The following is a 15,873-nucleotide window of genomic DNA, read 5'->3' as shown; positions in this document are numbered from 1 at the left end:
CCACGCGGGCAAACAGGCACAGAGGCCACGTGCTCAGGAAGCATCCCTCGGGGCCTGCAATCTCCCCTCTCCAGGGCAGCACAGATCCCGGCTACCAACGCCTTATAGTCCAATGAAATTTCCCTTCCTCACAGTGCTGTTTACCAGCCGCCACTGCCACCACCCCTGCATCTGCTGTGTGTGGAAACTAAGAGGGCAGCCCAGGGTTGGCAGAGCAGCAAACGTGGAGCCGGCGGAGAGCAGACGGTGAGGCGAGCGGGGCAGGGGGCTCAGAACCAGCCCTGCTCTGCTCGTTCTCTGCTGAGTGTTCCCAGGTCCGAGTGCTCTGCGGGGCGGCCACAGGTGGGCACATGCGGGTGCCTGGACAACATCTGAGAAGCTGATCGTCGGGGTTTTGTTTTAGTTTTGGGACCCAAGACAGGAGAGAAAAACAAAAGGACCCAAGACTGCAAGCGGGGGCGGCGCTCCCACGAGGTGGAAGCGGGAGTCACCGTCTGCAGCCTCCACCCGCCCTCACTTCGGGCAACTGGCGTCATCCCCCCAACAGACTGGAGCAGCAAGCTTGAAGAGCCCTCATTAGCTGGGGGCAGTGGCTGGGCTGCCACATACCTGAAGGAAGAGGGCTCCTGGCGGATGGGTAGGGAGCTGGAGGGCGCTGGGGGCCCCCGGGCGCCCATCCTGATGAGCTTCCCCGTGTTGGAGTCGTAGATCCGAACCTCGGGGCCAGGCTGGGCCTTGGGAAGAATCGGCATCGGGTGGAACAAGGCGGTAGGGGGCACACCCTCCCGGTCAGGAAAGACCGCAGGGCTGTTCTCCCTGTCGGAGGAAGAGAACAAGGGCCATGAGCGGGGCGTCCGGGTGATGAGGGGCAGGCACGCAGGGACACCCAGTGGGCACTGCCCAGGCGCATGAACCAACAGCTGTCCAGCAAGGGAACGCCTGGCACGGACCTGCTGGGTGCAGCGAGGACCCACCTCTGTGCCTTGGTGTGATCGTCCCTGAGCGGGAAGAGCTGCTCCTCCACCTTGTCCCAGCGCTCCAGGCAGCTCCACAGCCAGTCAGGGTTGACCACGTGCAGGTGTCCGCACTCCTGTGCCTGCAGCACCTTCTCTGTGCCTGCAGGAGACCCGGCTGTGTCAGGCTGTCCTGGCCAGCACTGGAGGCTCAGGGCCCACATCCGGCTGCACCCACCAGGGCCCTCACCTGGCTGTACCCCACCAGGGCTCAGGGCCTTCACCCGGCTGCACCCCACCAGGGCCCTCACCCGACTGCACCCCTCCAGGGCTCAGGGCCCTCACCCAGCTGTACCCCACCAGGGCCCTCACCTGGCTGCACCCCACCAAGGCCCTCACTCGGCTGCACCCCTCCAGGACTCAGGGCCTTCACCCAGCTGTACCCCACCAGGGCTCAGGGCCCTCACTCAGCTGCACCCCACCAGGGCCTCCACCTGGCTACACCCCACCAGGGCCCAGGGCCCTCACCTGGCTGTACCCACCAGGACTCAGGGCCTTCACCCAGCTGTACCCCACCAGGGCTCAGGGCCCTCACTCGGCTGCACCCCACCAGGGCTCAGGGCCCTCACCCGGCTGTACCCACCAGGACTCAGGGCCTTTACCCAGCTGTACCCCACTAGGGCTCAGTGCCCTCACTCGGCTGCACCCCACCAGGGCCCTCACCCGGCTTCACCCCACCAGGGCTGCCCACTGCAGGTTCCCATCTGCCAGGCCAGGGATAAGCAGCCATGGTGGGAAGGGGTGGATCTCAGACGGGGAGCCGGGCACAGTGGGTGACATGAGCAGCAGGAGAACCTCTCTTAGCATGTGTTCAGGAAAGCCCCTCAACAGTGAGGCCACAAACACAGAAGCAAAAAGGAAACGTGAGCACAATTCAGGGGGAAGGAAGGAATGCGAGAGAAGGGCCAGGAGCTTGGGCACTCACGGGACAGGGCAGGCAGGCACCTGAGGGGCCAAGGAGGACCCCGGCCTGGCCCAGCTCCATGCTCAGGAAAGAAGGGTCAGGAGCTGGGCAGGCACACGGCAGGGCAGACGGGCACCTGAGGGGCTAAGGAGGACCCCAGCCTGGCCCGGCTCCGCGCTCAGGAGAGAAGGGTCTGACTGCCCACAGGAGGCCAGGGCTTGGCTTTCTCCTGGGATCAAGGGTCTCGCTGGGCTCCACGGAAAGCCCGCCTCTGCCCTGCAGCTAGCACCTGGCTATTTCACACTGAGATGGAACCTTCCATTTACCCTTGATTCAAATGCTTTACTGAGCACATGCGTGTCCAACGCCGCATGATACGTGCCAGAGCCATGGCCTCAAATAAGACCACACCTGCTGTCAGGGAGCGTGCGTGGACAGGGATGAGCTCACCCCACGAGGCTTTCCTGAGCCCCGGAGGTGGGGCCACGCACTGAGAAGCCCTCTCAGGAAAGGCCGCCAGGACAGGAAGCAGATTGGAGGAGCAGAACCGCAATCTTCATTCGCGGAAAATCCAGGTGCTTATGGGAGCATTTTCAGAGAATAACTAGAATAACGAGGTATTTGGGTTTTTTAAGCACCAGGGTGTAAGTCTTCCTTCAAGAATCACCTATTGCTGAAAGGTTGTTTTATTCAGCAGAAGTTTCAACATGTCAGAGCAGCCTGCCCCGTCTGGGACAGGTTTCACCGTCGGGAGACAGCAGGCCTGTCCTCCGCCCTCCCAGCCACAACGTGTCCTTCTGTGCACGTTTCAGCTGAAACCTTGCATTTAGTTTTCTAACTCAGAGGGTTTGTCAACCTTTTACCTGCAAACTCCTGTTCCTGCCTCGAATTTCTCCACTACGTCCCTATCACTGATTCCCTGTTCTCCAACCTGGCCATGGCTTACTCCAGGGAGAAGGTTGAGCTTTCTACACACGAGTAACTCCCACCACTGAATGGTGTGTGCGATGACTGCGGTCTGAAAGCATGAACGTGCCCAAACTCTAATTTCACCCACTGTCATGATCTATTCTTAAAAGATGGTGATTCTGGGAAACGTTTCTGAAAATTGAAAGTGAGATAAACAGCAATGCCAACTCTAAGGAGTGCCCGCAAGGAGCCCGCGGGCCTGACCACGCCCAGGGCACAGGGAGGCAGCACTCACCAGCTCGCGCGGCGATCAGGTGTGTGGCCCTGTCAGGGGCGTCGGGGCTCAGCACCAGCCGAGTGAGGATCTTTGCTCCCAGCGCCGTGGCGTGGTAATGCTCCCGCGTCTTCTCTATCGGGAAGTTTGTCGGGTGTAGCCCACTGAAAATTATGGCCACGTCTGCCAGCACCTTGCTCTTGAGCTCCGGCACGATCTTGCGGATGTCCGGCGCCTCCTCGATCTCCTTGTTGAGGTAGCGGTCGTACTTGGCATAGTAGTCAGTGTGCACACGGACCAGGATCTCCTCCAGGTAGATGAGGTGGTCATCCTCGTCCGTGTCCTCCTCCTCCTCCTCCTCCACGCTCTGGTCCAGGGACTCACCCGCAGTGACCCCCGACAGCTCGCTGTTCTGTGACTCGGTCTCCGCCTCCTTCCTGTCGGCACAGCCGTTGCCCAGGCCGCAGAGGCCATCCCGCTCGCCCTCCTCCTGCCCACCCAGCTCGGGCTCCTTGTCCGGGGCATGCGCGCCAGGCTCGGCCTCTCCGGGGAGACTCGGTGCTGCAGGCCGCCCCGGCTCCAGGGAACTGCCCTGTGCCAGCGCCCCGGCTCCCTCTGGGGCGGCCTTCGGCTTCTGCCGGCCTCTTTTCCCCTCACTTTCGCCATCAGAGGCGGAGGAGGATGACTTCGTGCCCTCGGACTCACTGCTGCTCTCGCTGTCGCTGGATAAGTCGAAGTCCAGGTCAGTGCCCGTGGCACCCTGGGCAGGCCGCTGTCCCGGTGCCACCCGGCCACCCTGCGCACAGGATCCCTGGGGCTCAGGAGCGCCTGCCAGCTCTCGGCTGCTGGTGGGGGCCTGGGCAGGGGGCCAGATGTCCCTCTCGTCCAGCTTCCCGGGGCGGGGTGAGTCCCGCGGGGTGGCGGCCTCACTGCCGTTCAGCTCCCGTGCAGGCTTCTCCAGGCCATTGCTGGGCTCCACTCCAGGGGCCTGCATTCCCCCCTCAGGGTCTCTCACGGGTGGAGCTTGCTCTGAGACCTCAGTGCCTCGAGAATGATTTACTAAATATGCATGCAAAAGGAAAAGTTACCGCAATTTAGCATTAAACATTAAATAACGTTCCAAGTTAAAGCAGCACCCTTCTCCATGGCTGTGAAGTCCACCACCCTCTAGACCAGGCCTTGGCAACCTTGCTGTGAAGAGGCCGGACAGGGTGAGCACCCCTTACCCGAAGTGCGTGGGACCAGGGACGTTTTGGATATTGAATTTTTTTCTGAGTTTGGAGTATTTGCGTTAAACTTACCAGCTGAACATCCCCAATCCGAAAAACCCAAAATACCCTCATAAGTATTTCCTTTAAGCACCATGTGGGCACTCAAAAAGCTTTGGATGTGGGGGGAGGGGGGATCCTCCACCTGTACGGACAACTAGAGGTTTCCGGGCTGCAGAGCTGGCGCCACCGTGGCCGCAAGCCCCCGACGACCCGGCGCCACCGTGGCCGCAAGCCCCTGACGACCTGGCGCCACTGTGGCCGTAAGCCCGACGACCTGGCGCCACCGTGGCCGTAAGCCCGACGACCTGGCGCCACCGTTGCCGTAAGCCCCTGATGACCTGGCGCCACCGTGACTGTAAGCCCCTGACGACCTGGTGCCACCGTGGCCACGGTTTCCCAAGCCACGGTCTGGAGGAAGTCAGCAACTCCACGCTGACCCCACCCATCTGGTGAAAGTCTCCACCTTCTACAGGAATGCCCCTAGTTTCACCCTCTCCTGGTCTTAACCTCCAAGTTCCATTTTAGTGACTACAGCAATAAATGTGTGCCTCAAAATATTTTTCAAAAAACTAAAGATCAAAAAACACTTAACTTTCGTAGGGTGGACGCCAGCTGCATGCCTGACTGACAAGTTAAACCACACTGCTCTCTGGGGCCCCAGCCAGCGCCCAGCCTGACCACTGCGCACGGGGAACAGTTCTTCCCCGCAGAGCCACCGCCCCCACATTCACTCTCTCTACAGAACGCCATGGCCCAATACCCAGGGGTGTGTTTAAGGAAAACTGGGATGAAGGGAGTTATTCAGATGTGTTAGGTTAAACAGCATCCTCTAGTTTTTATTCAACTGGGAAAACGCTTAAGTGAGGGCCATTTTTTTTAAAGCCCAAATCGAAACAACATAATATCCTGTTTTTCAGTACTCTATAAATAAATCCAATAATCTCTACTGAAACACAAATAAAAAAAAAAGTGTATCTTGAATTTATAGCAGTCAAAACAGAGATAAGAAATAAGAAGAGCTAAACAATAAGCAAATGTGAATTCTTCTAGAGAATCAGGAAGGAGGTTACCCACCTTTCTTTCTCTTCTGAGATTCTCGGGACCCAGGGGGCGCATTCATATCACCCGTGCCCTGGAAGTATACATATTTCTTCACAGTTATCAGATTGGGGGCAAACTTCCAGACATCTTCTCGATCATCAATAATGCAAACCATTGAGTCTCCACAAGGAAAGAGATTTCTACAAGTGAAAATGCATAATTTACAAAAAATAATAATGAAAAGTTGTAGTCATTCATCTTGCCAAGCGTAACAGTTTAAGATCCTAATCCACATGTAACCAGCAGACAGCAGGTTAATCAGACGGACCCCAACCGCCCTGAAGCCCTTTCTGTTTGGGTCACGTTTAAACCTCAGTAACATCTTCTGCACTGTTTCCGATTCTCCTTCAGGCAGGAGTTCCCAAACTGTTTCTTAAAGCGCCAGAGTCACTATTTTAGGCATTACGGGCCACGGGGACGAAACCCAACTCTGACCATGTGGGCGTGACCATGTTCCAATAAAAGTTCATGTACAAACAAGGCTGGGTAGCCTAAAGGCCAGAATTTGCTGACTCTGTAAACAGACCGGGCTAGGCGCTGTGTGGCTAATGCCTGCAATTCCAGCACTTCGGGAGGTCTTGGCGGGAGGGTCTCTTGAGCCTAGGAGTCTGACACCAGCCTGGGCAACACAGGAAGACCCCGTCTCTACAAAACATACAAAAGTTAGACAGGTGTGGTGGTGTGCACCCGTAGTCCCGGCTACTCAGAAGGCTGAAGTGGGAGGATAGCTTGAGCCCAGGAAGTCAAGACTGTGGTGAGCTGAGACCACACTACTGCACTTAAGCCTGGGCGACCGAGCCAGACCGTCTCAAAAACAAAAAAACAAAAACCAGACCCAGTGCTGATGCAGAATTTCTAAGTGGACCTCCAGCTACCTCCATGCAAACCACAGTGCCCACCACTGGGGCCTATCTTGGGCATGTCCCCATTGGATCCTATCATTCTGCCTTCGGGTGACTTTTCCCCGTAACACACTAACAGCACCTCTCATTCTCTTTTGCTCTGATTAATCTACTCACTCTGGCACCAACTAGCAAAAAGGAGGTTTCTGAAGTAAATACTTTCAGATTCTCTTCTTAGTTAACATTAGCAAGTATAGGTCTCACAGTCTGTGCGGACTCTCTAAATGTAAAAACCGAAGCGCTGGGAGGAGGGTGGCCACCGTGAGCCAGGAAGCGGCTGAAGCTGAGGCTGTGGCCACCAGGCTCCTCAGGAAAACAAGCCACACCTGACATGATGTTACACCAGCAAGGACGGACTTCCGGGTGGAAATGGGGAAACTCCTCGAATACAGTGGGCAAGAAACGTCAAAGCATATAAAAGAATATTAAAAAGTCTTTGCAGAGGGCCGGGGAGGGGCCTGCCCTGTCAAAAAAGCTCAGAGGAGCTGACAGGAAGGGGCTCTGGAGCTGATGGAAAGGAAAAAATGGCAAAAGGCAAAAATATGGGCGTAATAGTCAAGTGACTTAGGATTTTGTAAATTATTAGTAGGATTAACACAAGCAAGCTCCTAAGAAAATTATCAACCTCAGATGCTGATGCTGATGTCAAGAACTGCCCCTAAACCAGCGGCCCCGCAGAGCTGCTGAGCTTGTGCGTGGGGTGGGGCTGTTAACATTCCTCTGCCCACTCGGGTCCTTTCGGCTGCCACCTCCCTGATGCCATCCCGTCCCTACGCCTGCCCTCCTGGGTTCTGGGCCCGGAAGTCCAGTTCCTGAGTTCCCCAGGAGCCCTGGCCATTCCCTGGATACTCAGAGGCAAAAGGGCCAAATCCTTCACAGCCGGCTACTGTGGGGACACATGCCTGCCTCCTGCCTCTCCAACCACAAATCTCGATGCCAGGTCTTCGCATAGGAATGAAAATTTGGAGGTCAAGGGACCAGAATGATCACATATGCCAGGGTTGGTTAACAAACAGATACACCACGTCAGGTGGCGGGCTGACATCGAATCAGTGCCGTCTGACAGAGATGAGGCAGAGAGGATGACAGATACACAACGTCAGGTGACGGGCTGACATCGAATCGTGCTGTCTGACAGAGACGAGGCAGAGAGGATGACAGTCCCCGCCTCCACAGACACAAAAGCCCAGCTCAAGGGCAGTTTCAGGGCAGGACAGGGCTGTTGGGATGGGGCAGAGCCTGGATTGGGGGCCCTGCACAAGCACCAGGGCTCAGGCACCTGGGAGGCAGTGGGAGTACAGGTTAGAAAAGAACTTTCTAAGTACTCTGAGGCTAACAATGAAAACTGGAAAGGGGATGTTAAATTCCTAAAAAACATCAACACAGAAATACTGCTCTAGGCCGGGTGCAGTGGCTCACGCCTGTAATCCCAACACTTTGGGAGGCTGAGACGGGAAGATCACGAGGTCAGGAGATCGAGGCCATCCTGGCTAACACAGTGAAACCACCGTCCGTACTAAAAATACAAAAAAAAAAAAAAAAAAAAAAAATTGCCGGGTGAGGTGGTGGGTGCCTGTAGTCCTAGCTACTCAGGAGGCTGAGGCAGGAGAATGGCGTGAACTCTGGAAGCAGAGCTTGCAGTGAGCCGAGATCGCGCCACTGCACTCTAGCCTGGGCAACAGCGAGACTCCGTCTCAAAAAAAAAAGAAAAAGAAAAAGAAATACTGCTCTAAATTTCAAGATGCGATTTTTGAAATGGGAAATGAACAGCGAGGTCTTTGTGAGGAGCGCGGCCGGGTACATACCTAAGGTTTCCCGTTTTAGAAAATGGGTCAATACATTCATCCCTTGATAATATTCGGTGAGAAAAAAGCTTCTTCTCGGGGTCTAAAAAGCCTTGGAAAAGAAAACAGGACAAAGATTACAAACCTGAGACATGTTTCGCTCACACGGCACATGGTGAAGCCTTGAATGTTTTTTTTACAGTGGCAGACACACAACATGATGAACTGGCACCAAACACTTCATCCCTTTTGAGGTAAGACATGGCTCGTGTGGGGCTTCTTTTCTCTTATGGTGAACTTATTTCTCAAACACAAACCATGTTGATAAGTGTTTATAATTTTACTAACATGAAAAATTTGTAATATCTTACTGAAGTGCCTATCTAAACCAGATGGATATGAAAATTATGGAAGGCACTTGCATAAGTAAAACAGGTAAGTCGTCATTTGATCTCAAAACACCCTGCATGTGGTTCTGCACATGATGGAGTCTGGACACTAAGCTGAAATTACTCTGCGTCACCTTGGATATGATCTTTCCTAACCCCAGGCGGGTGGCCCACTGCTCTCATCTGTAATGGTTAGTGGAGGAAAGGTTATCAAGGAAGTTTGCTTCTCCCAAGTTACTTTAGTAGAATTATACAAACTCACACGCTGTGTTGCAGAAATACACAGAAAAGCCGATTATTTCTAACTATTATACACGTTTTAATAATGGTAATTTAGGCAACATCAAGGAAGCCTGCCTGACAGAGGAGACTGGGAAGGAAGGACATCCGGGACACCACCTTGACCAGCTAGTGCAGAAGGCACTTCCACAGCGAAGAATCCGCTTAGGCTAAATTTGACACTTGCACTTCACATGACATCCGTTAATTACAAGTCTAGTTTAACTTTTTAACAGTAATTTTCTAAAGAGCTTCAGGTGCTTGATGCTCGGCTTCGACTCCTTAAAGATAGTAAAACCAAGCTATCTGCAAACACCCCTTCTACACTTCAGGAAGCACCGCCGGCACAGTCAACAATCAGCCAGAACACCCCTTCTTCGCTTCAGGAAGCACCGCCGTCACAGTCAACAATCAGCCAGAACACCCCTTCTTCGCCTCAGGAAGCACCGCCGGCACAGTCAACAATCAGCCAGAACACCGCTTCTTCGCCTCAGGAAGCACCCCTGTCACAATCAACAATCAGCCAGAACACCGCTTCTTTGCTTCAGGACGCACCGCCGTCACAGTCAACAATCAGCCAGAACACCGCTTCTTCGCCTCAGGACGCACCGCCGTCACAGTCAACAATCAGCCAGAACACCTCTTCTTCGCTTCAGGAAGCACCGCCGTCACAGTCAACAATCAGCCAGAATACCCCTTCTTCACCTCAGGAAGCACCGCCGTCACAGTCAACAATCAGCCAGAACACCCCTTCTACGCTTCAGGAAGCACCGCCGTCACAGTCAACAATCAGCCAGAAGATCCCTTCTTCACTTCAGGAAGCACCCCTGTCACAATCAACAATCAGCCAGAACACCCCTTCTACGCTTCAGGAAGCACCGCCGTCACAGTCAACAATCAGCCAGAAGATCCCTTCTACACTTCAGGAAGCACCACTGTGAAAATCAACAAATCAGGCAGAGGTTTCTTGGGATCACCTCTGCTCTGGGTTTCTTGATCTATAAATTTATCTTCTGAACTTTAAGCCTACTGTGTTATCTTCCTAAGTTTGCAAAGTCTTCAATTCACAGTAAAGTGCCCATATTTTTAAATAAAGATGATTTTAAAATAAGTTATCTCTTGTTAATTTACAAGAACCACAGAGTATATACGAAACATATTTCAGTTTGTAGAAGTAGGGGTACTAAACAAAAACAAAACAAGCTTTTCAGGTAATTTATTCCATTGGTAAAATATGTTGGAGGCATCAAGTTCAATGTCAATTTAATTTCATCAGCCATTTAAAACATTCTGGAGAGAAAAAGCTACGGTTAATTATGAAGCCTCAAAAAGAAATGTTTCAGCTACTCATCATACAAGTGGCTGAAGCCATAAATTTGCACATACCTCAAGAGATAGGTATTCCATGGCACCCAGATAACGTGTTTAAGGGTATTTGATCATTTAACATTTACTGAGTTTAACATTACTTGGAATTTTGCTAGGAATATAAGGTGCGGGAATGAATACAACATAATTATTACTCTCCCAAGAGGCTGAAATTGTAAGAAAATTGAACACATTAACACACAACCTCTATCTGGCCTGACACGTGCAGGTGCCGTGGAACAAAAGGTGGACTGGATTGCAGAAGAGTGAGCCAGTCCAGAGTCGGGAGCTGGGACTGTGGTCTTGTCATGGCACGCAGGTCCCCTGCATAACCATTAGTTATGCATGAGGCAAAGGAGGTAGACGAGACATCTCAAAAGCACTGTGAACCCAAACTCCAACCACGCAGCCCACATTCTCTCAAAAAAGTCTCACTGGAACGCCTGGCTGCACGCCTCTGCATGGCACACGGGGTCCACTTCCGGATCCGAACGCACCCCGGAACGCCTGGCTTCATGTCCCCACGTGGCACACGGGGTCCACTTCTAGATCTGAACGCGCCCTGACTGCACTCCACATAATCACTATTGTTTTCACGCTGGCTTTTAATCAACTACTCCCTGCACCCATCCCTACTGGGCTCAACCTCTGCACCACCACCTCTGAGATCACAAATGCGAGAAACACGTTTGCTGTTTTTGATACAGGTTAAAACATACACATCACAATTAAAACAGAAGAGCTGCTCTGTGCACCACCTCAGTTACCCTGCAGCCCCATGGCACTATGCACAATGCACTGTGGGATCCGTAAGATCTTCTGGGAAGATGAACCTGCTTCCTGGCTGAAGCATCACCACCTCCAGACGTTTCAAATGCAGCACTGCCAGGAGCTTTCCGTTCCCTGATGCCACTGGTTTGTTAGTATTTCATTAACCAAAAGACACTTGGGCTTAAAGGAGAAATAAATGCGATTGTTTCTTACTATGTGTAAATTCCAGATGATCACTGAGGCCATGAAGTCGCTCAATCTAAAGTCTGTTAATAGAATTATTAGCGTCTCTACTATCAGATAAAAGACACGCATTGCAAACTCTTAACATCTCTGTCCTAGTCATACTGAAAGCACGCATGCTATCAACACGGTCACTTTCAAAATGAAAAGCATCAAAAGCAGATGCTCAGCGACCACCTCAGGCTTCAGTCCGGACCTCACTTTCTCACTTGTAGAAAAGCTGACCCAGGTCATCTCTACAGATCCCACCAGCCACAGTGAAGCAAAGCTCGGCCTTCCTGAACCACAGCCTGGACACAGTCCTCCTCCTGCGTTGCTTGGGCTCGAGGGCCCGTGTTCTGTTGAGAATTTCTGCATCCATGTTCAAAGGGATACTGGTCTGCAGTTTTCTTGTGATGTCTTCGTCTGGTTTTGGCCGACATCCCTTGGACACATTGGAATACTGGAACTTTAGCATAGAAAGCAGAGCTTGAAACGGAGAAGGCACCAGACGGCCCGGTGACGCTCAACAAACCTAGCTGGTCTCACTGCAGGACGACCCGCACTCGAGGCTCTCCGCAGCCAAGCGCCCACCAGCAGGCTCCTTGCTCTGCTGTCTAAGCGGCTCAGCGGCCTGCGGATGTCTGCATGGATGCTCTGCTGAATCTGCAAGCAGCTCCCAGGCTCCCTCCAGCTTTCAGGCTGATAAAGAAACATGGCATTCTCGTCACCTGCTTCATCTCTCACCACACGAGGCCTCATGAATGTGGAATCAGATTGTGGTGACCCATGCCCTGCCTGTTGGTGTGACGGGTGGCAAGGGTATGGCCCGGCTAAAACCTGGGACCCTTCTGCTTGTAGCCCAAACCCCTCCAGCCAAGCATTTAAACCGACCCGAGCCTTCCACATGCTCATCTTCACTGGGGCTTGTGTGCTCTGACCAGCAAACATCGATGCACCTCAGGAAAGGATAAGCAAGACGTGTGAAACAGCGAACCTAAAGAAGCCCAGCTTTAGAGAGAGACCTGGAGAAGGAAACCCGAAATGAGAAACACTTGCACGGGCACCAGATCAACGTATGGAAGACGAGACAGGAGAAGAAACATCACCGGCATCATGGACTCAGACGTGCAGGTCACCGGGCTGTGCCCGCTGGTGTGCACCTTGTGTGGGAGGCGGGAGGCAAACCCGTCACCCTCCCAGGGAGCAGGCCATGCGGCGCGCAGTCCTCACAGTCCTGGGGGTCAGGAACCACTCCCTCACCGAACAGTCCTGGTTTTAGGAACTCACCCAGAGGATCCAGTCCCCAGAGGAGGGAAAAAAAATCTTATATAAAATGATGAAGATTTATAACAATGTGATGGATAAATTCTTAGTGATGAAATCTTATGTGAAAAGAACAGTATGTAAACTTGTGCATATATTAAGACAAACTAGGCAAAATTATACATACAAAAAAAAAAAAAACAGAGAATAGGGGACAGCCATGGATATGATGACCGTGAGGAATAATTTTCTGGTTTTTAGTCTTTCCCTGACATTTGTTATTGTGAGAGGAATGCCCCGCTCAGTTGTCTGGTTTGAGTGGGTGTCACTATCCCTGCGGTTTGTGTGACTTATGGGTTGGCCTCTGGGAGGTGCCTGGCACTGGCTGCAATGGCACAATCCGGGGCTGGAACACATGGGGATTTGGGGGTCTATTTCCACACAGTGGGCAGCTTAGTCGGCCTGGGCTGCTCTAAAGAAACTCCATAGTGTGGGTGACTCAGGAACACACATCCCTTCCTCACAGTTCTGGAGGCCGGCGTCCGACCACGGCGCCAGCAACTTGGCTGCAGGTCAGTGGGCGCCGGCCTGCTGCATTTCCCGCAGCTCCCAGGACCCACCTGGGCAAGGGCCCTGATTCCATTCATGAGGATGGAGTCCTCATGACCTCACCACCTCCCACGCCCCCCCCAACACCCTCGCCCTGGGACTGGGTTTTAACACATGGACTTGGGGGCTGTAAAACCCTGAGATCATAGCAGGCATTATTTCTTCACTGGCCCGAGGACGTGAGCAATATCACCCTTGTGCATAATTACTCGTCTTCACATCATCTGTCTCAGGCAGCTATGCAGCAGCAGCCATAATGTTACAGGTGAATATTTCGAATTTCAATTACAAGAGGAATTAAAGGTCATGATCACAATTTCCTATAAAGCCACTAAATATTAAACGTGGATTGAAAATTCATTTCCCCAACAACAACAAAAGACTAAGACCAATCTAGAAAGACCTTTGAATTTTAAAATGCTCAGTCTAACAACCTCTGGAGCCAGCACGGAGGAGCTTGCCTACACTGCCACTCGGCGCCTACATCCATGTGGGACAGATGGTCGCCGTCCCGTGGCAGCCCCCTCGCTTCATCCACGTGGGACAGACGGTCGCCGTCCCGTGGCAGCCCCCTCGCTTCGTCCACGTGGGACAGACGGTCGCTGTCCCGCACTGTCCCCTTGCTTCGTCCACGTGGGACAGACGGTCACCGTCCCACGTTGTCCCCTTGCTTTGTCCATGTAGGACAGTCACCATCCTGTGGCGTCCCCTCACTGCATCCACATGGGACAGTCACCGTCCTGTGGCACTGTCCCCTCGATTCGTCCTGCTGGTGCTGCCTCCCAGAGGGCACCGCAGCCTGGCATTCATGCTATCACCCAGGGAGACAGAAGCAAACGCTAAACCCCAAGGGTACCCATGTGTAGGTAGGGGACAATCATGCTGTGTGCAGTGAGAGCACCCAGCAAGAGCACACACAAGCAGCCCGGCCCAAAGTCCCTGTGAACTGATTTAAGAAGGTATCTGTCGGAGGACGCTCGCAGAAGTTTCCACGTGCCCATGTGGTCCTGACAAACTCCCAAAGCGGCCCACCCAGTACCGCACCCGGCCAGAGCGGCCGTGGCCCCACCCAACAGCCCTGGTGGCAGAATTCCCTTACCTCTCACAACCCCTTGCACAACGGCCCACCCTAAGACTACAACTGAGTTGCAGGAGAGCTTCTTTTCTTTCTTCATCTTTAAGAAACCATCACCGAAAACAGGAAAGAAACCCACTGTTCACATGGCCTCTTCGGTTGTGGCTTGACTGACCTGCGATGGTGTGTGCGTACAGCCGGCTGCCGAAGGTGAAGACGTGCAGCTCGTACAGCTTGGCGATCTTCTCCAGGAAGTCCTTGCAGTGCGGACGCAGGCGCGTGTGCAGCATGGGCTCACCCCGGCCCAGCTGGAAGTGAAAGATGCCCTAAAAAGAACAGTAGCAACAGTCGGGAGAAAAGGCCTGAGGAGCCCCGGCCGCCCCCGCAACCTGTGTGCCCGAGACAGGCGTCCTGAGAACACGCGTGTGCCTGAGACAGGCATCCTGAAGACACACATGTGCCCGAGACAGGGGTCCTGAAGACACACATGTGCCCACCCCTCCACATGGGACAGAGGATACATGTTTGCATGTACACACCCCTCCACACGGGACAGAGGACACGTGTGCGTGTACACGCCCCTCCACACGGGACAGAGGACATGCGTATGTACATGCCCCTCCACATGGGCATGGGACGGAGGACATGCGTGTGTACACGCCCCTCCACGTGGGCATGGGACAGAGGACATGCGTGTGGACACACCACTCCACGTGGGACAGAGGATGCGTTTGCACCCGCCCCTCCACATGGGACAGGGGATAGGAGTGTGCACACACCTCTCCACGTGGGACAGAGGACGCATGTCCGCCCGACCCTCCAAATAAGGACGTGACCCTAACTGGTGCAAGGGGCTACCCGTGGCATTTAAAACCCACTGTGTAAGTAGTTTCCATGCACGCGGTACGAGTGAGTGAGTGCGGCCTTCTCTGCTGCGGGAATGCCCTCAGTGAGTGTGAATACTGACTGCCCGTGGTAACTAGGATAACCACCTACCTGCAACAACTGTTCAAGATAACCACCCTGGGTACCACGTTAACAGTAACAGCCTACGGTAACTACATGATAACCACCGATGACAGCTACACTAACTACTCACAATAGCTACCTGCCTGCAACGACCCACCTAGGATAACCACCCCCGATAACCAGCCAAGAGTAACAGCCTGTGATAACTACACGATAACCATCCCCAATAACCACGCCAACAGTCACCACCTATGATAACTACATAACCACTGATGATAGCTACACTAACTACTCCTGATAACTACCTACCTGCAACGACCGCCTAGGACATAACCACCCCTGATAACCACGCCAACAGTAACAACCTACACTAACTACGAGATAACCACTGATGTCACTTCTGCCTTTGTTTCCTCAAATGCTGACACGTGTTACACAGCAAGGCCACCGCAGCTGCTCGGAACAGACCTCCACCAACATCACGTGCTGACAGTGTTTTCCTGAGCTACTGACTAAAGGAAATCAACATTCCCGGGTAACCTGGTATATAACGCATGGGTGATTTTCAGATACAGTTTCTTTCATCTACATATACAACATAAAAGCTGAAAGTATTCTAAGTCATATTTAGTAGACAGATGAAATGAGCAACACCGACTCGCTTACATATGATCGACATGCAAATAAGTTTGCTTTCCTTAGGAAGTTAAACTTCGATCCTTTAAATCCTGTTATTTTCTCAGTAAAATATTTACTCAATGGCTTTA

At 52.9% G+C, this 15,873-nt stretch overlaps 1 protein-coding gene across 3 annotated transcripts in view; it reads right to left on the bottom strand.

Annotated features, from left to right (window-relative positions):
• CTDP1 (CTD phosphatase subunit 1) overlaps positions 1–15,873 on the bottom strand; it is a 74,153-nt gene that overhangs the window by 34,646 nt on the left and 23,634 nt on the right. For all 3 annotated transcript variants that reach the window (XM_019014211.4, XM_004059573.5, XM_063699329.1), the window contains exons 5-10: positions 14,313–14,463; positions 8,180–8,270; positions 5,446–5,612; positions 3,122–4,159; positions 975–1,116; positions 610–816 (exon numbers count right to left, since the gene is read on the bottom strand). In XM_019014211.4, coding sequence (XP_018869756.3) covers positions 610–816; positions 975–1,116; positions 3,122–4,159; positions 5,446–5,612; positions 8,180–8,270; positions 14,313–14,463 — 1,796 coding nt within the window. The remainder of the gene's footprint in view (positions 1–609; positions 817–974; positions 1,117–3,121; positions 4,160–5,445; positions 5,613–8,179; positions 8,271–14,312; positions 14,464–15,873) is intronic.

Source organism: Gorilla gorilla, chromosome 17 (genome assembly GCF_029281585.2).
Source record: "Gorilla gorilla gorilla isolate KB3781 chromosome 17, NHGRI_mGorGor1-v2.1_pri, whole genome shotgun sequence".
NCBI lineage: Eukaryota > Metazoa > Chordata > Mammalia > Primates > Hominidae > Gorilla > Gorilla gorilla.
The sequence above is the reverse complement of the archived record's forward strand: the minus strand, read 5'-3'. Positions and strand labels throughout refer to the sequence as shown.